The 23,900-nt window shown below is 44.1% G+C and overlaps 1 protein-coding gene across 12 annotated transcripts in view; it reads right to left on the bottom strand.

Annotated features, from left to right (window-relative positions):
- camk2b1 (calcium/calmodulin-dependent protein kinase (CaM kinase) II beta 1) overlaps positions 1 to 23,900 on the bottom strand; it is a 56,952-nt gene that overhangs the window by 11,353 nt on the left and 21,699 nt on the right. For 3 of the 12 annotated variants that reach the window (XM_029510047.1, XM_029510046.1, XM_029510052.1), the window contains exons 7-15: positions 19,456 to 19,558; positions 18,575 to 18,658; positions 18,312 to 18,406; positions 17,493 to 17,615; positions 17,264 to 17,347; positions 15,499 to 15,541; positions 13,687 to 13,782; positions 8,332 to 8,369; positions 3,169 to 3,237 (exon numbers count right to left, since the gene is read on the bottom strand). In XM_029510047.1, coding sequence (XP_029365907.1) covers positions 3,169 to 3,237; positions 8,332 to 8,369; positions 13,687 to 13,782; positions 15,499 to 15,541; positions 17,264 to 17,347; positions 17,493 to 17,615; positions 18,312 to 18,406; positions 18,575 to 18,658; positions 19,456 to 19,558 — 735 coding nt within the window. Of the gene's footprint in view, positions 1 to 3,168; positions 3,238 to 6,287; positions 6,321 to 8,331; positions 8,370 to 13,686; positions 13,783 to 15,498; positions 15,542 to 17,263; positions 17,348 to 17,492; positions 17,616 to 18,311; positions 18,407 to 18,574; positions 18,659 to 19,455; positions 19,559 to 22,830; positions 22,904 to 23,900 lie in introns of all 12 variants that reach the window. The other 9 variants (XM_029510051.1, XM_029510050.1, XM_029510057.1 and 6 more) reach the window with 6 other exon arrangements.

The following is a 23,900-nucleotide window of genomic DNA, read 5'->3' as shown; positions in this document are numbered from 1 at the left end:
TCAGGGCAACCGTCACCAAGGGCAACAGGCAGCAGTGGCAACTTGGGAGATAAAGACGAGTGAGAACAAAGTACCTGGGGTTGGCAGATTAAAGGGAGTTTAGAGGGTAAAGAGCTGCAGATGGCATCAGAGGGGGGGAAGCATTTGACCGTGACACATCACATCACATCACTAGCCCAACAGCCAAACACTGCTCATCTAACAGCACTGCTAAGTTACATGATTTCGCTTTAGACGGTGCCACAGTCCATTTCATACGATTAAAATACAATTGGAAGTTTATGATTCCCATCAGCCCACCAAAACCGCTTCCAGGTCAGAAAATTAAGGTCAGGCATGTGAAGGCAGTCTGACTCTACATGACCGAGCAGCTCTGCAGTGCACAAGTTAATGGATCATTTGGCTAAATGGTAACTAGCTCAAGTCCCTAACAACAGTGCGGAGAAAGGAGCCGCCCTCCGACTCCACAGTCCCTTCAATGAACACACACAAGATACGTCTCCGTGGATCGTGTCAACACTTCTGCGTGCACGCTCAAGCACACAAACGAAAAAACTTCCCATCATCCACTTCTGAAAGTAGAGCGTAATGGTGCTACAGCTAACATCACATGCATGCACGCACAACATAGGAACACATTCAGATTGTTGCACGGGTTTGTGCGCGGCTTGCAGATTAGATTTTTGTCTCTCGTGAAGCAGACGTCGTCACACCTAAAGCAGCAGGAAATGCACCTGGAGGCTCATCAGCCCACTATGAAGTCTGGGACAGGCAGGAGGATGCAAGTTCAATCTCAGTGTGGTAACCAAACCTTCAACGCGCCGCACTTATTATCTCGTGAGTTCATGAACTCAAAAGCAACAGAACATCAGCATGAATGTCTGATTTTCTGGACCACGCAACTGTACATATCATTATTACCTGCTTAGATACCTTTGTACGGGCGATGGGACAAAGCTAAATATAGCATTGAGGAGCGAACCCAAACTTGCCCAAGTCCTCAGCTGTTTTTCATGTCAGAGTTGGTGAGATCACTGCTGCGGCATCTTGGACTCAGATGCCGGTGACTTATGATTGAGCGTGGCTACTGGTCTGGTTATGTAAATGCCATGATACAGTGTGCTATTCTGGCTTAATAATGTCTGTGTGAGATGTTATGCTCTCACTACCTTCTGAAACCAGCTCGGAAATGTCCTACCATGATTGCAATAACGAATTTCATAGACATAGATTTTTATCTGTTGAAAATCAGTTTACAACTCTTTTAAAAAAATTTTTTTTTTTACTTAAAATGAAATCATGCTGGTATCTGAGAAGTAAAGCAAAAAAAAAAACTGCATTGAAATGTTCATTAAATTATCTAAGCGGGTGAAAGTGGCCTGCACATTCTGCAGAAGTTTGGCAGAGCTAGCAGAACGAAACGAAAAAGCACATGATATGAAACTGTCACCTCCTGCAGCACTTCACTCTGAATGATTAGCAGAGCGTTCGTTCAACACCAGACCAATTGTGCCATAAAAAACAAAGCAAGGATGTTTATTTTTTCTGCAGCTCTCTAGATTATTGGTGATGATGACGGTGAACCCTAAACAACAACGATTTAATATTATATATTAAAAAAAAAAAGAGAGACTTGTTTGATGGCTACAATTATTGTGTGAATTATTGCTATAAGTGTCTGAATTTGAACTTATGTGCTGACTGTACAAACGTTTCTGCAGGTTACCATCCTCTTAGTTCAGTCTGCAAGGAAATAAAATAAGTGGCTTTATGGAAAATGAAACATTTTTATTAAAATTTTTTAAAAATGCTTAAAGTAGTCAGCATCCATGTAAAACCTCAACGTTTGTTTACAGACAAAAAATAAATGTAGGGGTTTTTGATAAAATGACTAAAATGTCTTCTGATAGTTGGATGTTCTAAAATGATTTCATTTTAAAAAAAGCTTTAGACACTCCAACACAGCCAACTGTATCTTTAACTGCTCTTCACTTTGTGCTTTAAGTATCAAACTTGATTCTTTGGCTTGCAAAGAGCTGCCTGTAGAAGGTAAGAGTTAACTGTGACTGTCACTGTGGGCGGTACAGTCTGTTAATCACAGTGACCCTGTCCTATTTCATACCCTGCTTTACGGTTTGTTTTCCTCTAAATGGGACCATAGTGGGACCAAATGAACATCGTGTTTTGAAGAAGACCAGGCTGAGACCATAAACTCATTAGGAAAACATTTAGTTCGGTAATAAATCATGAGAGAATTAGGGCCTTTTTTTTTTTTTTTTTAAGCATAGACTTCAATACAACCTCATTTTTCCAACCAGTGGAGTTGCCCCCTGATAGTCGTTAACTAAAAAGCTGGTTTAAAGCAACAGCTTCACCTTCCAGACTAAGTTTTACACATTTGCCCCGAGAGGACGAAGACGGAGCCCAGATCAGAGGAGGTATTCTAACCTCTTGTCTTGTAAACACAACAGTGGCTGATGCTCTTGGCAAGCAACCATGATCACCACCATCTGCTCCCGGAGAAAACTTACAGATAGGCCCGTTAACAGATTGCTTCGTGGAAATAATGAAAACAACGTAAAAATAAAGGCGCATCACGTCTGCACAGATCAAATAGAAAGACATGACATGAACACATTCCTTGAGCACACAAACATGTCGGTTTAACCCTGAACCCGCCGCTGATTTTCACAGCGCTGACATGAGGGGAGGAATTCATCTCTGAAATCAGCTGCTGCGCTCTTTGGCTGTAAGGACAATCTGCTGACCTTTTCACTGTGATGCTCATGCGGCGGGCATAGATACGTAAGTGGAGGGGGGTAACACGCACTGACAAGACTCGGCAGGCACTGGCTGTCTGTTCCTGTTTGGAAAACTTTCGCTGACACAGAAAATGACATGGCAGCAAAATATTAACCCAAAGCGCAAGTCCAATCGCATACACACCTGCGGGGGGGGTGTGGGGGGTTTGACACCACCTGCTGCCCTCCACCGACCACTGCGGCCGTCGTCACGGCAAAGCAAAGGTCAAACACAACCAAAGACAAAGGCGGAGCAATAGGGCGAGTCAGGTGGGGGAAGTAGGAGTCCTGATGTGGTGGAACAGACACGAAAGCAAACACACATGCACAGTTAAGGTGTGAGGGCGGGGGGTGAGGAGGTAAATACCAGAGCAGGTGAAGGGATGTTTCCTTTGGGGCTGGTGACTATGCTGTTTTTGGTGCTGTTTGTCTGGGGCTGTGTAGAAAAGGAAAGGAAAGGAAAGGAAAGGCAGGAGACACAACAAAAGTGTTAACAACAACAAGAAGTGGTTTTATGAATGTGTGTCCATGCGTGTATGTCTTTGTGTTTGAGTCTCAGGGAGGTGGGGTTGGCACATGCACTTCCTCCCATCTCTCTGAGAGACACTTTTAAGCTCCACCATCCCAGTAAAATGGATGAAGCTTCTTCAGAGCTGTTTACAAACGTTTTCTTTCTGTAATTTACACTTAACTCATACAAGTAAGAACAAATATCTAGCCATGCTCATAGTTTTTTATTTTTAGTATTGTTATGATTTTAATTCTTTCTTTAATTCTGATGGTTTGGGCTCTGAGTCCATGTTCAATTTGAGCTTGCAGTTGGTCTGCAAAAAACTATTTTCGATAAAGGGATGATAAAAAGGTTAAGCATTAGCTAAAAGTTCTCGAAGACACAGAAATAGTTCTGCACAAAGGCTTTAGGCGTGAGGATGCCTTCAAACTGCACCAGTTTTTCACAGTACTTGGCAGGTAGGTTGTTTCATGCAAGTGCAGAATTTCACAGAGAGCTTTGTGCGTTGAAAAAGAATCTAAAGGGCGAAAAAACGTCTACAGTTTAGAGAGTAGTAGTTATGTGGCAGCAGCAGTGGTGAGAAAACGTGAAACATTCATTCACTGGACGCATCTGTAATTGTTAAAGGTGACACGTTGTCTCAGGTGACATCTGCTGCTTTGCAAGTGTGCCGTTTGGCCTGTAATGAATCAGCTTCGTGAGCCTCCATCAAAAGTCCCTTTGATGATCACACATGAAAGCTCAATCACAGTGATATTTGCATTGAATCCAAATGATATTATGTTTGAACCGCCCTTGAAAAAAAAAACAACAAAAAAAAAAAACACTGAACATTGAGTGCTCGGTGTGGAAGCGACTCATTCTAGGATGTCAGCTTCCATTACATGAATCTTAATCAGCTAACACTGTTGCATCTAAGCTGAGTCAGTGATTGAGGTGAAGAGAAGTCACAGATCCCGTCATGCCCCGTTAAGTCTTCGTAAGGTGTGACCGTTCTGGCACAGAGGTGAGAGAAGTTCAGCTCGCTCCAACGGTAATAAGATTTGAGAAGGACGAGGTTTCTGCCAGTTAACTCAAGACTTGAGACATATTAAAACCACTTTAAGACTTGTTTTACGAACTGCATAAACTAACGGGGTGATACGGACAAGGATTATTTTATCAGGTGCAATGTGTCAATTCAGCCACATTTATCTCCCATTTTGGTCATTATTTGAGGAAACATTCCTAATAGTATAATTTATCCCCGCACAAATCATTACTGAATAATTGATTATACATTTTTAGATCAACTGAATAATTTGTGCAGATATTTAGCTGACTTTCATAAATGGCAAAGAAAATAAGTTCTAACATAATAAAACTGACTGTTGGAGACACTGCAAGGTGGAAGAGAAGTATGGTGTGTGTTTATGTTAAACATAGTATGCATGCTGCAAAGTAAGCCACAGGGCTTATTCAGGAGAGGAGAGGAGAGGAAGAGAGAGGAGAGTAGAGAGGAGCGCTTGTATGTCAGCACAGTGCAAAAAGCACAAAACACACACTCACAATAGAGCCATGAAAATAAAAGCTGGTGTAAGCTGACAATAAGCTGACATATAAATATTTCACACACACATACAGTAAACTTCCACATATCCGCAGCCAAACAAACACCCACACTCACGCACACGTAAAAGCAACCAAAGGCTGTGTCAGCCATCACTCCACTGCCTCTGCGGAAAGGCAGCGACAGGAAGTGTGTTCCTCGTCAAACTGACGAACTATTACCTGGTGAGTCGTCTCGGTCAAAGCGTGTTTGTGGTACAAACTCTCCCTTTAATAAAAAACCTGCCATGATGACATGAAGTCCTGACCAAAGGTTCACCAGCGGTTCGCATCCAAAGCCAAACATCTGAGACAATTGCTGGACTGCGGTGAATATAAAACTCAAACAGCAGATGTCAGCTGCTGAGAGGCGTTGACAAATCTTCATAATCAACACCATTTAATGATGTTACCAAGAACAAGGAAGGCGAAAGCGGGTACAAGTATCCACTTCAGGTGGTTCCCCAAGTGGGCCAAGAAATGAGTGCAGAGGGAGAACAGAGGAGGAGGAAGAAAAACAGGGACATGCCAAGTCAGAGGGAAGAAGATGGTTCATCAGGGCAAAGGAGAGGCAAACAAGGAAAGAGGTCACTCACTTTCCAGTAAGGACATTAAAAGCTGTTTCTACAAAGTGCCATGTGCTGCCGCACGCCCATATTCTACTGTCTGTATCAGAACGAGGAGCACAAGCACCGACTCTGTTCTAAAAGTGTGCCCCTGACAGATCTGGAGCAGCATCCCTGGAGTAACGTGCTGCCGCCGTTACATTTTCAGAATCATGTCAGGGTTAGTGCATTGACCTCGGCCCGCTGCCTTCTGTCGGTGAAGGATGAGTTTCACTTGTACTGCAGGTCTGCAGGTATTATTCCTACATCTGACGGAAATAAGACCTGCGACCTGATTTTAGATGTTTAGTTACAGAGAAGATTTGATTTACATTCTGTCACTGTACTACTTATTGCTGAAAAGATTGTGAAAACTACAGTCACGACCTAACAGTTGGACTAGTTTCAGATTGCACGTTTATCCAGTCATATAAAATATTGACTATTAATGTGAAACTTTGTCATGAGCAGGCAGTGGTATGGCTAAAAAGTGTCGACCTTTAGCTTTGACATTTGACCACTAAGATCTGATCAGAAGAAGGAGGACAAAAGCGTACTTTGTCAGATCATTATGACCTTGACCTTCACAAAACTCACAAAACCTTCTTGGAGTCATATTAAATGATTCCTCTCTTTCCTGGAGACCTGCTGCTGTTCTAACTAAAGCCACAGACTGAGTGAAGGAAAGAAGACTTGATTCCACATGTGAAACAGAATAAAAGCGGGAGGAAGGTGGGAACAAAAAGAGGAGTGACAGGACCATTGCGTAAAGAGCATGCTCACCATGTACTGGACAGTAGAGCTGGACTTGCGTTTCTGTCCTCAGGCAATTGATGGATGGATGGATGGATTAATTGTTGGATGGACAGATATGCACGATAGAAAAAGAAGGTGGGGGTAAAATGACCGATGACAACAGGTGAATATGCTGATGCAGAGAACAAAAGAGAACTTGTCAGTTTACAGCAAAAGATGTACACATTGATGGCGATGCAGGTTTCAACTCTTATAAAAGCAGAATCATACTTTTCCAGACAGCTTTGCCAAAGCAGAAGAAGAAGAGGAAGAAGAATTAAATTCATGGAGAGGAGCAGGGGTTTAAATGGAAGTTGTCAGGGAAGGGACTTAGGACACAGATCACAGACCATAAAAGTGTGACCCACAGCTCTTCTGTCGGGGGAAACAAGGAGCAAGATGGAAGCAGAACAGAGCAGCAAGACAAGGAAATCTATTCTGCCAAAAAAAAAAAAAAAGTATTCTTCCACAACTTATTTTTAAAGTTGTTACTCAATATTTAGGGGACGTGTGAGGACCAGAACCACACTGGGGCCACATCTGTGTTGTACATTGTTAATTTTCATGAACTCAGGCCGAATCTGTTGGATGTATAAAAATGCTGCATGTAAAAACTTCTACAAACTAAAAGAGCGAACACAGTGTGCGCAGTGCGGAAGAAGACTGAATGAGATGGTGCGAAGATACTGCGCGTTTGCGCTGAGCAGGTGCTCCAGCTGAAAAATGTCAGGTGCCATTACGCATTAATGCACCAGCTGGAGGAAAACAACAAGAACCTAAAGGGCAGGAGGAAGAAAGGCCCGATGAGAGGAGGTCAGAGTCACCAAGACAACGAAAGGACGTGTGGAGGGAAGAAGAAGACAAGAAACAGGAGGAGCAGGAGTGAAGGAGTGAAAAGGGGATGGCGGCGAGAGAAGAAGGCGCCTTTAGAAATGGTTTTGGGCGAGTGTGTAGGGAGCCTGTTGCTAGGCGATGAGTGCGCCGCAGTGGAAGTAAGCGTCTATTTCTGTCGTCTGAGTTTCCAGGGTCCAGACTGGCAGCTATTCCTGGAACTGGAGTCACATTCCCTGCTGAACCGACTGAGCAGGGAGGAAGAGGAGGGGTGGTGGGATTGGTTCAAGCACACACACACACACAGCTGCATACACATGTGGGCGCCCACGCTTACGCAGATGCTTATGTGCACCCTAACACCCTCATTTGTGCGTTTATTCCCTTTTCAAGCTGACAAACAAACACACACACACACACTGTCGCATTTATTCACACAAACTCGTACCTGTGTTTCCACTTGCAGGTGCGCAAAGCTCTGCCTGACGTGATGTGAAATGCTGAGAAGCAACAGCCTTCGTCGGCACGCACACACCACCTTCCAGGCTTTGTCACACACTTCCGTGCATATACGTAGTGTGCACGCGTTTGCGGAAGCTGTGTGCGTGGGAAGTGTTGCTGCGATGTGTGTGCATGCACGAGCGTGGGATGGCGAGAGCTCTTCGTTAAAGTATGAACGGGAATGCGGGGTTAAAGACCAGATGGGATGAGCAGGAAAAAGGAAGCACTCAAACAGGAGGAAGAGATAGAAGCAGAGGAATTAGAGGAAGTGATGGAAAAAAAAAAACATCTAATGGGGAGGCCTGACAGATGGTCTCATTTAATAATAGAGATAGAGAGGTGGATATAAGATGAACAATACCAAATCAAAATAAAGGGTGATTTCAGAGGGATGTGCTACTTGAGGCTTGATACGTGCAAGAACACACAAAAAGACATATAAACAAACACAGAAACAGAAATATGCAGCAGCCCTGGTGCAGACGCAAAACAAAAAGCTTAAAACAAAAAAAACACCATCTTCTTCATTTGTATCACATCACAGAAAAGAGGCAGACACAATCATTAAAAAAAACAAAAAAAAAAAGAAAGACTGCTATAGCTGACAGAAGTGAGGCAGAAAATAGAGAAACAGCTGTAAAGTCAGGTGAAGAGGAGAGGGGAAAGAGGGAGGAAGGCCGATGAGTGTGATGAGCCTTACCTTGACGTCTGCCTTTTTGTTGAGCAAGGTCTTAGCTGCTGCAATGACAAACACAGGTGAGAATACCCAGTCAGAGGGGAGCATGAGCCAAAACGGGCAAGAACAGCAACAGTGACTCACCGTTCATCAGTGATACTCAGTGTCTTTAACCTACATTAAAGCCTCCAGAGATTACATTCACTTGACTTTGTGAATCATTTTTCCTACTGACCCCTGCAGTCAAACAAAAAGTCCCGTTTTCACAAACTCGTAGCTACTGTACGTCCAGCTGACATCTTCGGAAATTACGAGACATCAGGAATTCCAACAGGATCTTTTTTTTTTTTCTTAATCTACTTTTAACCTCTTATCTGTACTATTTACATCCTGTTTCTGCTGTTCATTGATTAATTTAAACATTTTAAAATGTCTTATCTCGTTTCTATGTACCGTAACTTTGGACGTTTCTCTTATAGCTCACTGATATAAAACTTTATCGGTTTAATGAGACTGACAACAGTTACTTTGTTCTGAAAGGTGCAATATGAAGAAGGCGTATTATAATTATCTATCCTTCACACGCTACATCCCGCTGATCCACTTTCCCCGCTCAAGCAGCATGTGCTTACAACAAAGTACTTTGATTAATTTGGGAAAGCTGACTTTGTTTAAACCTGCGTGAGGCTTTTGATCGGTTGCTTTACATGATTGTAAAATCTGTGTCCGACTGAGCCGCCATTTCCGGAGCTTAAGAACAGCTCGGTGTGATGCATAATCTCACAATTAATGGTAAGACCCCGGTTATAAAATGATGCAAATGCTGGGCTCTGAGGAGTGTTGCTAACCGCACAGGCCTATTTTTTCTTCTAGCATTAATGTGCAGCCAAGATACCTTCTAAAAATAACAACTGCCCCCCCGCCAGCAATCAATACAGACGAAGCTCATTATGCAATCTGTCCATCTGTAAAGTAATTGAAAATCACGAGGCTCACTAAATTACAGTGATTTACAACCGAGCTACAACCCACATCTCAAGGAGTCTGGTATATGCTTGTTGGTCAGGTGGACTCAAATCCAATGATAATTATCCCCTCAGTCAGTCTTGAGAGTAGCTGCACATTTGCCTCAGGGTTAGAAGCGAATGCTTTGTCAGTGAGAAAAAAGACAACTTGAGTTGGTCCCGTCATAGCTGCGAGGAAGCCGAAACAAAAATGGCTTCTTCACACGGCGATGATCTAAACCCAACAATAAGCCCCGTCTTAAAAAACTCTGAGGGGGCTTTAAGGAGGATTAGTCCTCAGTCTGCTCTTTAATGAACGGTAATGAGGAAGGGAAAGAATGATACCGTAGACACAGGATGATGACGAGCGTAATACCCATAATCCTTTACAACAACAGGAACTGTGTGCACACAACAGAAGACGGTCCGCGGGGTATTTACGTTGACAGCAAGGTGGTCCGATCACATTAGGTAGATACGCGTTCACCCGGAGGGGGCCCTGAAATAAATTGGCACTGGTGGACGCTGAGCTGTGGGCTTGTCTACGAGGATTAACACCAACAAGACCCCCAGATGTTGATACCAAAAATGCCTCCACAGTCGGGTCAGGTATCTGTTTGGATTTGATTTGATTTGACTCACTCGTCGCTTTGATTCATTCAAACAAAGCTATTTTATTGCAAAATTGAATGTTTTGAAGAAATCTATGCGGCTGATGGACAGAGTAAATTAGTGTTTGTCGTAGGAGGGAAGAGATGAACTGTGTTTTGCATAAAAGTCGAGTGAGGAGAACTTCCTGCCTGTTTCTTCTGCTTTCGGCTCAGATCCGAAGAGAAGGCATGCAGTTCTGAGTTGGATGTGGGCTGTGCGGCGGTGAAGGTTTCAAACCATTGGAATTACGTGATGAAAAAATAACGCAGAAGGATTAGCTGGGGAAATAACAGCGCCTGTCACCTGTCAGGTCCTAACCCAGACTCCTTCTCTCCACCTTGTACTCCCGAGGATCTAATCCTGACTGGAGCTTTTTAAGGAGCTGAGTGCAATTTCAAGTCTAATCAGAATCAATCACATCAGCGGCCAGTCGTATTACATAAAACACTATTTCCAGAGGCCTGGGACTTTCCCTCTCTGTGAACATGAGACATACTGTCGCCCCAGTGAATTCTCTTCCATTTTCCAAACACGTTCAAAGTCAGACTGTGACGAATTTTCAACAGAAGCTTGAATTCCAGGAGAATATAATATAAGACTGTGATTACTTGGGTCAAATAAAAAAGAAAAAGGGCCAGTTCAGATCTAACGGCTGGCCAAAAAAACAAAACAAAAAAAAAAAAAAAAATTAATAAATAAAAAATAAACCCTCTTTGTCCTGGTTTTCCTCTTTTTCTTTGACTTCACTGCCTCAGAGGTTGTATCTTACGCCTGAATTGAGGTTTGCATATTCAGCAGTCAAGGACAGACCAGGAGGAAATGATAACGAAGCTCTACATAATCTGGGGGGATGTGAGATTGGGATTGTTTTATGCATGTATTGTTTTATTGCCGTGCTGTCCTCCTCAGTCTCCCCTCAAAGGCTGGTTGTTACTGAGGAGAAGAAACGGGGTCAGTATGGAGTCAAACCCCCCCACCAACCCCACCCCTGTCATAGTCTGATAGCGTTGTAGAGGAGCAAAGGAGAGGAGAGAGGAAGGTAAGACGGACAAGAGAAATGGAAGTGGGCGAGAGCACCTCACTAACACCGTTAAGGGCTAACACAGGTGGCTAAAAATGGCTTAGATTCCGATGAGGAAGGTGAAATCCCTGCAGAAACCTGAAAAACAAAAAAACCAAAAAGGTAGCTTAATTGATAAGAGAAGGTGAAGAAGCAATGGGTGCTCCTTACCTTGCCACAAATTACACATGAAGCAAGAAGAGAGAGGAGGGAGAGATTAAAACAAAAGTATCACTGATAAAATCCCACAAAAAAAAAAAAAACAAAACAAAACAAAAAAAAAAAACAAGCGAGATCCACCACTGCGAGAGCGAAGCAAGGATGGGCATGGTTTCACATGAAGACGAGCACAAAAGGTGCCTCCTTCACTCGGGTGAAAGTCTGCTTCAACAAACCTTTTCTTTCCACGGCGTCTCCAAGGCCAGGACGCATTAAATGAGCGTAAGGCGTAGATCTAGAGGGGGCTGATTGTGTTTGTGTGTATAAATATGCAAGATGCAGCGAGGCCTCCGGTAAGCCAGCGAGGTAGAGTGAGGCTGATAGGGGGAGGCAGCTCGCTATAAATATTTGATCTGAGCCGAGCAGAGGCTGAGGGACACGGAGAGGGCTGTGGACTCCCACAGGGCCACAGAAACAAGGACACTGCTACTACCTCTGTCTCCTCAGCTCACTGCTCCACTGTCATGTGAGGCTCTTTGCTGTTTACGCCTGCGGTTGATTTGTGCACACCCAGGACAGACACAATACAATTGGCTTGACGTTCATAAAAAGCACCTCAGCATGTACGACCATTATGCACGCCGCTGAGTGACATCTCCAATGGCTCTAATGATGGTGACGTACACGGCGTCTTAAATTTGGGTTCAACAGCATTAACATCCTTCGAACGAATTGTATTTTTCTGTAAGTGCTTCCATGCTCAGGGAAGCTGAGCTTGTTGGTGAGTGCAGCCAAGGATGGGATGTTTCTCACTGGATTTTTCTCTAACCATACAGCAGCTCAAGGCAAGTAAATATTGCATTTACATTTGTCAAGGGGGCAGACTCTTAGGTGATGAGCATGTTTCCCTGAATCAGCAACATATCAACAGAATGTCTGTAAGTGAGAAACCGTTTCCTATTCAGTTATCCTGAGCTGGTGGATATGGGAATATGGTGACCCCCAAAAATGGTTAGAATCAGTTTAAGCTTCAGATGTCTAAATATTTAGACAGCGGGGTGAAGATGATTTTTGGCCTCATGTCACTGAAATGACTGGCAAATTTGACTATTGGATAGTCGATTCATCACAAATCAGTGATTGTACCAACTGCACAGATGATATCTGCAAGCTGTTCGTGGTTGTTTGAGTTCTGCTAAAACTCCAGTTTCTTTCTCCTCACGTTAATGAAACGTGATAAAGAGTCTGTAATCTTATTTCTTGTTTTGTTTTTGCACAAATTGCAATGCCCCAAGCACATTTGTACACAATCACGCATTTTCAATGACTTTAAAAACAATAGCGCCGTCTCTAAAATGTGACAGTCAACACGAGTGGACTGTTCACTGCACAGCTAGACTGCCGACTGCATCCTTTAACTGGTGCATGTAGCAGAGACCAAGGTCGGGACACATAACAATGAGGAAATGTTCTGAGATGCATATATAGCACGCAGGCTATGCAGCAGCTACAGCTCAGCACACAGCTCACTTCGTCAGATACTATGGCATATATCCTCAGTGCATGAGACACAAAACACTATAAAAGCTTTTTGACTTCATGAGAACCAGCCCAGTCTTGCATCTTCCACAGTGTTCTTCATGCTCCACAATCCCCCAATGTTGCAGCGCATGCAACAGTCCAGTGCCCCATGCAGCATTCACTGACAGCTCCCGGGCAGTTCCATCCTAAAACTGACGAGGGCGGGGTCGGGGTTGTTTGGGCTTTCCAGTGTTATTATCAGACAGAGAAGACGGGAGGAAGAGGCAGAGAGAGAAAGAGGAGCGAGGGGAAAGGTGAGATATGAAAATATGGTGGAGGAAAGGAAGTTGGGAGTGATGCTGGTGGAGATGGAGAAGAGTCTGACATGACGACGGAGATGACAGGAGAGAGTGAAGATGAAAGGAAACAAGGAGACGTGGAGCGATGAGGTGACAGAGGTGGAGTGGGAGGATAAGAGGGATGAGGGGAAAAAAAAAAAGAAGAATCAGAGAGACGGGACAGGAGGTTTACTGAGGCGAGGCCATGCTCTGTGGTCGTTTCTAGAAGATGAAGATGAGAGGATGAAAATGGATCTACTGGCGGTGACCCTTTCAGCTCTCAGACAGGAAGTGACAGATGTGCTGAAACGGGAAATGACAGCAGTAGCTGTGCTCCCATCATTTGTTTTGGCATGGCAACAGAAAATGGGGAAAGGGAAAATTATATATATATTTTTATATATATATACATATATTATTGTGTGTGTGTACAAACAAGGTGTTGGTAGATGGAAACATAGCTAACGCTGCTGCTGCAGTCGATGGGAGATGGAGCTGGTGATGTGGACGGCCATCATGCTCTGAGCTCTCATGCTGAGCAAGGAGAGAAAGAGAAAGCAGAGAAACAAGAAAAGGAAGAATAAGAGTAAAGTCTAAAAAAGGGGGAGGGGGGGGGTGGCATGCCCTGGGTGAGCCACCATGCTACCTTGTTCCACCAGCCCTGCGGTGGTGCCGGCGGCTGCAGCCACTGCTGCTGCGGCCGCAGTGACAGAGGCTGGAGCGGTGGTCTGCCTGCTGCCCACTGTTAAAGAGTCCAATACCCAGTCACACACGGAGACAGAGAGTTCACAAAGCGAGGAGGAAAGGAAAGGAAAGATGAGAAGGAACGGGATTGGGCGAGACACACGGCAGGAGGTCAGTGGGTGGGGGTCAGGAAAGGGAGAGAAAAGGTGAGAGACAAAAAGTCGGAGACAAACCGGACTTATTAGTTCAGGATCAGCACGCATACACAAAAACCACTGACATTATTTGCCTGCGACGCCGGTTCTGCTGCTCTGACAGACAGGTCGCCGCAAAGACAATGTCAGGGAGGAGACGCAGCTCTTAACTCTGATCTGAGGCTCTTTAACGCCTCCATGTACTCCTGAAAACAGCATGATTGTTAGGATGATGATGATGATGATGGCGGTGGCGACGACACAGACTTTAGTCAGCGTTAGTAAATTTTAGATTTGCGCCGTTCACTGACTTTGACAACAATCACACTGGGGACATTTCCAGTAAAGAAAACTTTATTTAAACCTGAACTACAGCCACGTAACCCAGGTGAGCTATGACGACCACAAGACATTAGATCCCACAGCTTCACCTCAGGGGCACTGATATAATGTATAACTGATGAGAAAACTATAGTAACCCACAACATCAGCACTAATGTTGGTTTTGTAATGATGAAATGTGGTCCTTTTTTTTTGTTGTTGAAAGGGCTCACACACCTGGATCTGTGTATGTGTGTGTGTGTTATTTAGTGGATGTTCAGATTGTTTCCCATCGGGAGGCTTACAATGTCAGGGCGGCTGCTGTGAGTCATGTATACTGAAGCAGCACGCTATTCACTCGCACACCCACCAGCATCACTCAGACTCACACGAATATATCTATATTTATACGTATGTAAATTATAGATGTAGTGTCCGTGGACACAGATTCAAAGTCTAAAGGTTAAAAAAAAAAAAACAAAAAAAAAAAACTATGAAATATCTACTACGTATTTTTTCCAACACCTCATTATGCCTGAAAGTAAAATGTTTAAAATTGAAATGTTACTCATTTTAAAACCCGACTGCTCTGAAGTGAAACTATTGTTTGTTGATGATAAGCTCTCATTTGACTGACCGCGACAAGAAAACCGATCCCTTTAATGGGAAATATTGGAATATTTGGATCTCACCGTTGATACAATAAATCGGGAAAAGCTAAGGAGTCTCTGAGGCACTGATGCACATTTTATATTGTCTGTCTTGGATTACAGCAAAAATTTAGTATTCCTGTTAAACCTTCAAGAAATTGTTACCCAGTGCAGAGACATACACAAATATAAAGACACAGACACAAACACGACCACAGACTGCTGGTCAAATTTAGTATTTCCCCAATTCCATCTCTGTCACTTTCTTAACAGGTCAGGGAAACACTGAAGTTGCACCAAGATGAAATGAAGATGTCACTTTGCTTTGGGAAGCATGCTCTGAAAACTTTAGAGTAAAGTATCTCTATGTTCAAGGCAACATGGTGGCACGTACCTCAAACTGAACTGACTAACACGTATTCTTATATGCATAAACAAATTATCCTTAAATATTTAGCATACATGTATATAGCTGGCATGTAGATCGATAAAAGTTTCTAAATTTCACATTTTTACATGAACTACACATTAACTTATGTTGGATCACACATATGAATGACATATTCGTGGTTAAGGGGGACAGAAAAATTCCATTCAGGCAAAACTTACCAGAGAAATTTCGAGAAACCAGCATGGTGGTAAGAATGGCCCCCTAAAAAGAAAACAAACAGAAACAATCAGTTTTAAAGGTCCCATATTGTATGAAGTTAAAATATCAAAATGTCAAAGGTCTTTGAATATAAATCAGGTGAAGGCAGCCGACTTAAAACAAGCCATCGGGACTTATGAAACTTTGTGATGTCATCGCTCTCAACCAAACCACAAGCCCCGCCCCCCTGGACTCACCGTCCAACCTCATAGGATTTAGTTTCTCATTCAGAAAGCAGTCGGCCTATCAGAAAAGACACTTGAATCCTCTATTCTGATTGGCTCACCAATATGCTACCAATATGCTAGAAACCTGAGAGGCGAGATTGATTTTTTTTTAATCTAAAATTAAAAATAAAAAAGTTTAACATGGGGACCTTTAACTAGTAATACTTTCTTACATTTTTAAAGAAATAATTCTTCATATTAGCACACTTTGTCACCACCCTTGTGGTGACAAAAGCTTTTAAACTCACAACAGAGATGAGTCATTCCTTGGAAAAATCAGAAGAAGCAAAATTTTCTTAACAGAAAAACAGCAAAGAGAAAAAGCTGAATGAAATAAAAGCCTACCAACGCTGTTGATTGATTGATGATTATAATGTGTGCTTACAACAAAAGAAGAAACAAAAAAAAATTTTTGTTCCACAAATTACATAGAAAAAGACGAGACTTTAAGGAAAGAATATGAAGCTGTTTAAATTACCATTAAAAGTATTCATTTTAATATTCAAGCATCAACAAAATGGCCAGTGAGCAAAGCAAAGTTAAGACAAATCAAACATCAAACATTTAATTTACTGTAGAATGAGCCAGCACAACACATGTGCAGGGATAAAGAGACAAAAGAGACGTGATACAGAATTAAAGGGAGGGAGGAGAGACGAGCGAGGCAGCTAATCTTGGCACTTTTTTCTCTGGAGAGATCGTTTAAAACTGGAGCTGGTAACTTTTTATAGGGCTGTAAAAATGACACCGCGTTGTAAATAGACCACTGTATTTAAAAGCTGCAGATGATGAAAATATACTGAATATTAGAATATCTAAAATGCAAAGCCAATACACCTACAGATCAGTAGTGCCGCATGGCATGAAATCAACTGATGGATGTGTGGTTTAAATTTAGGTGCAGAGAAGACGCCCTGCAGTGTGACTGCACCGTTACAGCGGCTCCAGTCTCATCCTTTCAGCCCACGCTAAGAAAGATAACACATTCAGATATGGTTAGTTTTTCATTCAGTATTGTTCCAGTTTCTTCATCAAAGGATGTTTTTCACTACATTCATCACACACATTCTCTCATCCTATTTTTGTGGAGCTCAGTATTTGGCTCTGTAGTTTTCAAACTGGATGTTTTCATGATTTTTGACCTTCCAACCTTGCCGGCATTTGTTGTTGTGGAAAGCCAGAGACAATTGTCCCAAGCTGATGGCATGTTGGCTGCATGGCCCATCGTGTGTGTGTAGTGCCGGTATGTGAACCACGCCAACACGGGCCAAACACGGCAGGGTCACAGCGGCATGCTCCGATGGCTAAGCTGCTGTATCCACACAAAATGTCTGCAGTAAAACTGGGCGAAGAAAGGCAAACAGCCACCACCTCCCTCAAATACATTTTATATTTCAAGCTTCAGGCCTTGCAGCTGATAGTCACACCCTGACTGATTGCAATATGATTTCAGAAGATTGCAAACATGATGTGTGAGAGGGTGATTATGCGAGCGGACCTTGAGTTTCCTCCTGGCGTTGAATTTCTTCAGGCACTCCACGGTCTCCTGTCTGTGCATCATAGACGCCACTGTGGATCGTTGCTGAGGAAAAGGAGGGAGAAGAGGAAGAGTGGGATGACGATTAAGAGGAGAAAAATGTGGAAGTTTTGGGGAGAAGAAGAAGGCTTTTGTGCATTTTGGGATCCAACAGCTGTCTGCATGTCTGCGCTGAGCAGGGGACACTTACGCAGACCCATGGGTGCTTGAGGGCCTCCTGAGCGGTGATCCTCTTCGCTGGGTTGATAGTCAGCATCTGGTTGATCAGGTTTTTGGCCTCCGGGGTGACTGTGTCCCACTCAGGGGACGGAAACTGGAGGGGCAAACACAACCGCATATTTTTACATTCAGGATAGGAACAGGATATTCAGTCTTCGTCTTTCTCTTTGTCATAAACTCTTTTAAAGATGTGAAAGTGAACATTCCCTTTCCTTCACTGCAACGATGAGCTCAAAGACCCTTTTGAGTTTTTAATATCTTTCATATGGAGGCTGATTTATTCGCATTTTCTTTTTTCTTTTTTTGTATCTTTGCTGAATAGCTTCACTGTTAACACACATCCTTTGGGTGGAGAAAGGAGGAGCAGAGCAGGCTACAAAGGTCAAAGGCCAGATGTAAACCCAGGAGGTCGCCAGGGAATGCGCCTGTAACTTTTTGCCTCGTGTGCCTTCCCCCTCCTCCCCCGTGGTCCTGCTTTTTTTACATTATCACAGGGTCAGTCCGAACACAGCCCCCAGCAATTTGTTAAGAGAGTCTAAACCCATCAGGTCCTGTTGTGTCTGGGTATAAATGTCAAGGTCTTTGCCCTGTGAGCCCACAATCACTGCCAGAGTTAGCCTCTCTCTCTATTTGGCATGCAGTTGAATGTAATGTAAGGTGAGGCTCCCTCTCTTGCACCCCCTGAAATATGAATGAGGTGACTGAGTTATGTAAGAGCTGCCAAAAAGGAATGAGGGCAGTGGGAGGAGAGGGGAGGGCATTACAGCGGGGGGGGGTGGGGGGGACTCACATCGTAAGCCCCAGCCTTGATCTGTTGGTACAGCTTGTGCTGGTCCTCGTCCCAGAAAGGAGGGTAACCCACCAGCAGGATATAGAGGATCACCCCTGAGACACACACACACACACACACACACACACACAAACACACAAAAATAAAATGCATGATTAGTTGGAAAACATGTTTGTGTGCGTTTCTTTTTTCTATATGTACGTATCGAGGAAAGGCCGTGGTGCATGTGTGTTGGTGCGCGTGCGTCTCTTTGCATAGCTCACCACAGGCCCAGATGTCCACGGGTTTGCCATATGCCTCCTTCCTCAGAACCTCGGGGGACAGGTACCCCGGTGTCCCAGCAAACCCTTCAGTGAAAACACACAGACACACACTATACAACGCTATTGATGGACATGTTCAAAGCATTGTTGCTGCAATCGTCGGATCGGCTTGTATAGACAGTGAGGACTGATTCATCCAAACTGTTGACTGAGATCTTGAAGACAGATTGGACGCCGGCTGATTCTGAAGGACGCACAACTGTCTGGCTACAGAAGCCGCCACTGAAGCATGCTGACGGTTTGTGGTTGAGATCCTGGTGAGACTCCCTGCAGTGATCCTTTGTGATGAGAGACCTTTGACTAAGTATCAGGTTTTATCTGTCTATCTGCACACCTGATATATTCAAAATATTCTTCAAGGCTGCATAATTCATGGAAAATATCATCTCTTTTCTCTTTTGATAGGAAATGGAGAGACGAATCACAGTGCTGAGTCCTCAGGGAAACGATTGGCAGGACTTCTTTAACTTTGTGATGTCGCAACCCAGCAGTAGCTGCCCTGAGCCAAACCCCCCAAGGCCAGCACACAGCTGGACCCACCACCTATCCTTCCATCTGAGTTAAGCTGAATTCTGGGAAACCTGATCTTGGCTGCACGGGCTGTCAGTGAACAAGATGGATCCATCCAATCTTTACAGCTGCTGCCCACAAGCGGGAGCGCACAAAGAACACCTGAGCAAAGACTTGAAGTCAGAAACTTCGGTTATCATCTCGAAATGGTCCAGACTTTGGATGACTGCTGCCATTATGAGCTCCTTTACATGTTCGGGGGAATGAAATGGAACGTAGATGTGATTCACTCCTGCGTCTTCTGTACCTACCGAACCAAGCCTGCTGATCTCCCTGCACCTCGATGGCCAGGCCAAAGTCGGCCAGCTTCACTGCGGCGTTCTTACATTTGCTTGCCAGGAGCAGGTTCTCTGGCTACGGAGGGGAAGAGCAGAGGAATAAGGTTACCAAGCGTGGTGAAGTGAAGGATCGGGGGGAACAATACATATACAGGGTCCTTTTGGGGGGGACGAGCTGGATGTAGGCAGCTATGCATGCACATCTGCACTGGGGTTTACATCTATTTCAGCTAACACACACACAGACAGGTTAAATTTCAATAACCCACACGGACGCATGAAAACTATACAGAATGGAAGTTAGTCCACATTTCAGCAGAGTGTTAAAACCCAGTCATTCTGTCCGGGCCTCGTGTGCTGTGCCGTGGTCTATAGACTCCATCTATGTGGCCCAGATGATGCAGCTAGCCTCATTATTCTCTGTCAGAGGAGGGCTCTAATAATGGGCTCCTATCCCCGATGGCCCCTGCTCACTCACTTTCTCTCTCTATCTCACTTTATCATTTTCTCTGAAAGTCCAGCACTGCGCTGCTGATGAGAAGTCTAAATAATAAATATGAAACTAATCGCATTCTCTGTTGATGCCCTTCGTATTGTCGGATTACACAGCTGTAATTTAAAATGATTTCTATATATCAATACGCTGAAAGCCTGAACACCAGACTCTGCTCAACGAGCCCAGATTTTGTGGAATTACTTTTCAATTCATTCACTTCAGGAAAAGCTCTGCCTCCAAGATTTCTTTGCATGTCTGAAAATGTAAACTTGGCTTTTCAAGTGCTCCTATGTTGACAGATGTAATTTTAAGAGCCCTGCACTAAGACTGCTGTGCATATCGCAAAGGGCTTCAATTAGCTGAAAGCTCACAGTGTGTTGTTACACAGCAGAACTTTTCTCATGTCTTTCTGGGATTAGAGTAAGTCTATTTAATGTCACTTACACAAGTCTTCCTTCACTTCCAATTAGCTAGCGTGGCTGTTTCCTGAAATGCACCACTGTGCAAATTTACAGCGTGAGAGAGAATGAGGACATTATATTTAGGCAGTTTTTTTGTCACTGCCTCCCCTGCATTGCAGCAGTGCGTTTTTTGCATCCTCTGCTCTCTCCCCTTAGATAAATTGTTTAGAAGCAATTTTTAGACGATTGTGTGTTTACAGTGCAGACACTTAAAAGTGAGCTTTTGTAGCCTTTGAGTCCAAGGAAAAGAGAAGGAAACGATAGAGAGAGAGAGACTGTAAGTGAGCGAGCCAGTAATCCTACGGCTCTGTGCCAAGCTTGTGTCATCACATTATCCCATCCTCTACCACTTGGTTAGGCTTTCCTCTTTTGTAAACCAGAGTTAGAACTTGCCAACACTGCAGCGGTAAGATAATCCGTGAAAACAGATGTGGGTGGAAATTCTGATGAAGCCTGAGCTTCCATCAATAAAGTGCATAAACACAATACAAAACATCCAGGCCAGGAGCTCAGGCACAACCGCAGCTCCTTCGCTCTCCATCTCCTCAGCATTCACGTACACCTAAGACATACTGTACACACAGCTGAGCACAAGGGGGAGGAGGCACGGAGGACAGAGCGAGCTGTGTTTTAGAGCAGGTCATGAGTGGGTGTTTCAAATGGACCCATTCCCAGCTTTCTCTTCCTCTTCCTTTTATTGCTCTGACTTTGGAGGCTCTGGACCTGCAGCGGCATTCCTGACTAACTCCCTCAGAGAAAGTGGCAGCGGTCTGGAACTCCAATTTAAGCAGGCTGCTCAAGAGAGCAGAGAGAGACTGCCTCATTTTACGCTGGCGTAATCTACGTGTGTGTGTGTGTGTGTGTGTGTGTGTAAGTGTAGATGTATTCCCAAACAGGCACCTGACAAACTCCATGTTTGTGGCATAAAGCACAGTTGTACTCTAAAGAAAATGATCGAAGCAGAAGGAGTTGAATAAGGTTGTGTTTCTAACATATATCAGTTTAATACACAAACTAAAGTTTTGTCTAGCTCTACTTTGTCAAGCAAATACGACTACAGATTGCCATCTCACTTGCCAAAACTCAGCTCCTAATTTGAGGGATTTTGTCAGCCAGGCTGTCCTCAGTCATCACACTATGACCTATTGGATGAAATGCTCCAAGATGCTTGGGCTTGAAACCAGATCATCGTGCAGGCTAAATAAAGAAATGGCCACAACAGTTCTGATAAACACAACACGCCTTTGCTGGAATGCTGGGACTGACATTTGCATAGAAGAGGTGCATCGTAGAAGATGCTACACACACACACACACACACATGCACAGACTAACACACAGCAACACGCGAGACAACACAAGAAGTGACAGCAAAAAGGACTGCAGCGTTGATTCTGTTCTATATTTTTAGAAGCTGATTCACCCAGCGCTCATATGTTTGGTTAGAAGGAGATGTTCATGGCTCAATCAACCTGATTTAAACCATGACAAACTGTGCGAAGACTACAAAAGGAAAATATGAAGCAAAGTCACAGCTCAAAGGAACCAGCATGAAAATTTGTTGTTCCCAGAGGCAGGCAAGCCAAAATAAACAAATGTTACAACATCACGTCTTAATTGGTTAATTTACAAAATATAAACTATGACGTTTGAAGCGGTGAGCGTAATTATCTGATCTATAGTGGGAAGCAAACCACAAAGGATTCCCTTATAATCAATAGTCACATTTACTTGTGCCTCTCTGACAAGTAAATGAAGGGAAGGGCGGACTAACTATTCTCCTGAGCCTTCTTAGTCAGCTCAATCAACAACAAACTCGTTAAAAAAAATAATAAAATGAGCTGCGCAGAGATGAGATCCTTTTCTGAAAAGGTTACATACTAAAGGTACTGGTCAGCCAGCATGGGCAGCATGGCATGCTTGAAATTTCCCCCGGCTGGGGGGAAGTGGTGTTTACAAAACAGGAACAGAGGGTGACTGCAGAGCCGGAGGCTGCGTGTGGCAGAACAGAGCCAGAAAAGGTCGGAGGTGGTATTTGACGGTCTAATTGTGATGGCTACAAAGCTGTAAGGACTGTTATAGCTGTGAGAGGGGAGAGGAGCTGTGGCTGGGCTTTGTATTTGAATTGTCTTATTGTCTTATGTGAGTTACAACAGACAGCACATACAATGAAACTAAAATAAATGTAAAATATTAAAATACAGAAGTGTAAGGCAAAAGACAGATTAAAATGTCCATGAGCACACGCCCACTCTTTAGAGACGGTAATAATCTGCAGGGAATGCCATTATTTGAAACAGTTTCAGACATACACAGACTACAAAAATGACACACACACACACATGTATAAGCACACTTTAAAGGGACAGCAAGGTGATCCCCCATCACTCACCTTCAGGTCCCGGTGCACCACGCCCATTTGATGGCAGTGAAGCACCGCCTCCAGGATCTGCTGGATGCAATGACTGCATGCAAACACCAAGGGGGAAGGAGGGGCCGCAGGTTAGTCTGAGCAGCGCTACAATCCCGTGCACAGGCCAGAAGAGTGGGGGGGGGGGAGGTACGAGGGGTAGAAGATGGGGTCAAAGAGCTCTTCTGTTGCCAGGTGTTCACACCTCTCATCGATCCGTCAGCTACAGGCACAACCGGAACCATGAGGCCAATCAGAAGAGCTTTACCATCACCTACGATGTGCCTCACTTTGAAAGGGTGAGCCGCCCTTTTTTTGCTCTTTCCATGTTAAGGAATCTAAGCTGAACACCCCAGGGTGCAGCAGATGCCATCGATGACCTTCATTAGTGAGGGTTCACGGCAGTCGGATGTAGCTAGTTGTGCGTGTGCTCTGCAACAGAAGCTTCCTTTGACTGAATTCATTCTGCATCTAACAAACAAGTCTCTGTGCTGTTCAGCCTGAGGACGGTGTCGTCCACATACACGTCCTCTGTGTTTTAAGCAGCAGGCCGTCAGTGATTAAGGAGTCATGTTTGAGGAGAGGGGCAGGAGCACAGGAGGCACTGATGAAGGAGGGAAGTGTAGGAATGAGTCACTGAGCAATTAATAACATTTAAAAGATGTGTCTGGGATTCATGCCGCGTCTGCTGGCCTCTGTTAGCAAGAGCTGCCCTTCTGATGTCGGTGAGGTGAGATATCTGAGCAGGAAATGTGCGCATTGTACAGCCTTGGGAGGTGTGGACTCAACTGAATGCATGCCCACTTGTACACAAACACACACGCACGCACACAGACACACACACACAAACGCTCGTGTATACAGCTGTTGGGCAGTGCTGCCTTGTGCGATGATAAAAGCCTGGCCGTGCATGTCTGCTTCCTGTGCACTGACTGGGTCAAAATTTATTCAGATTGAGGATCGTTGTGTGTTTTTTGTGCATTTTGAAGTTAAAAAAAAAGAAAAAAAGAAAAGTCACCCAAAGTGTTCCCAAACACTTGCTGGATGAGACC

Source organism: Echeneis naucrates, chromosome 9 (assembly GCF_900963305.1).
Source record: "Echeneis naucrates chromosome 9, fEcheNa1.1, whole genome shotgun sequence".
NCBI lineage: Eukaryota > Metazoa > Chordata > Actinopteri > Carangiformes > Echeneidae > Echeneis > Echeneis naucrates.
Note: the sequence above shows the minus strand (reverse complement) of the source record. Positions and strands in the feature narration are given on the sequence as shown.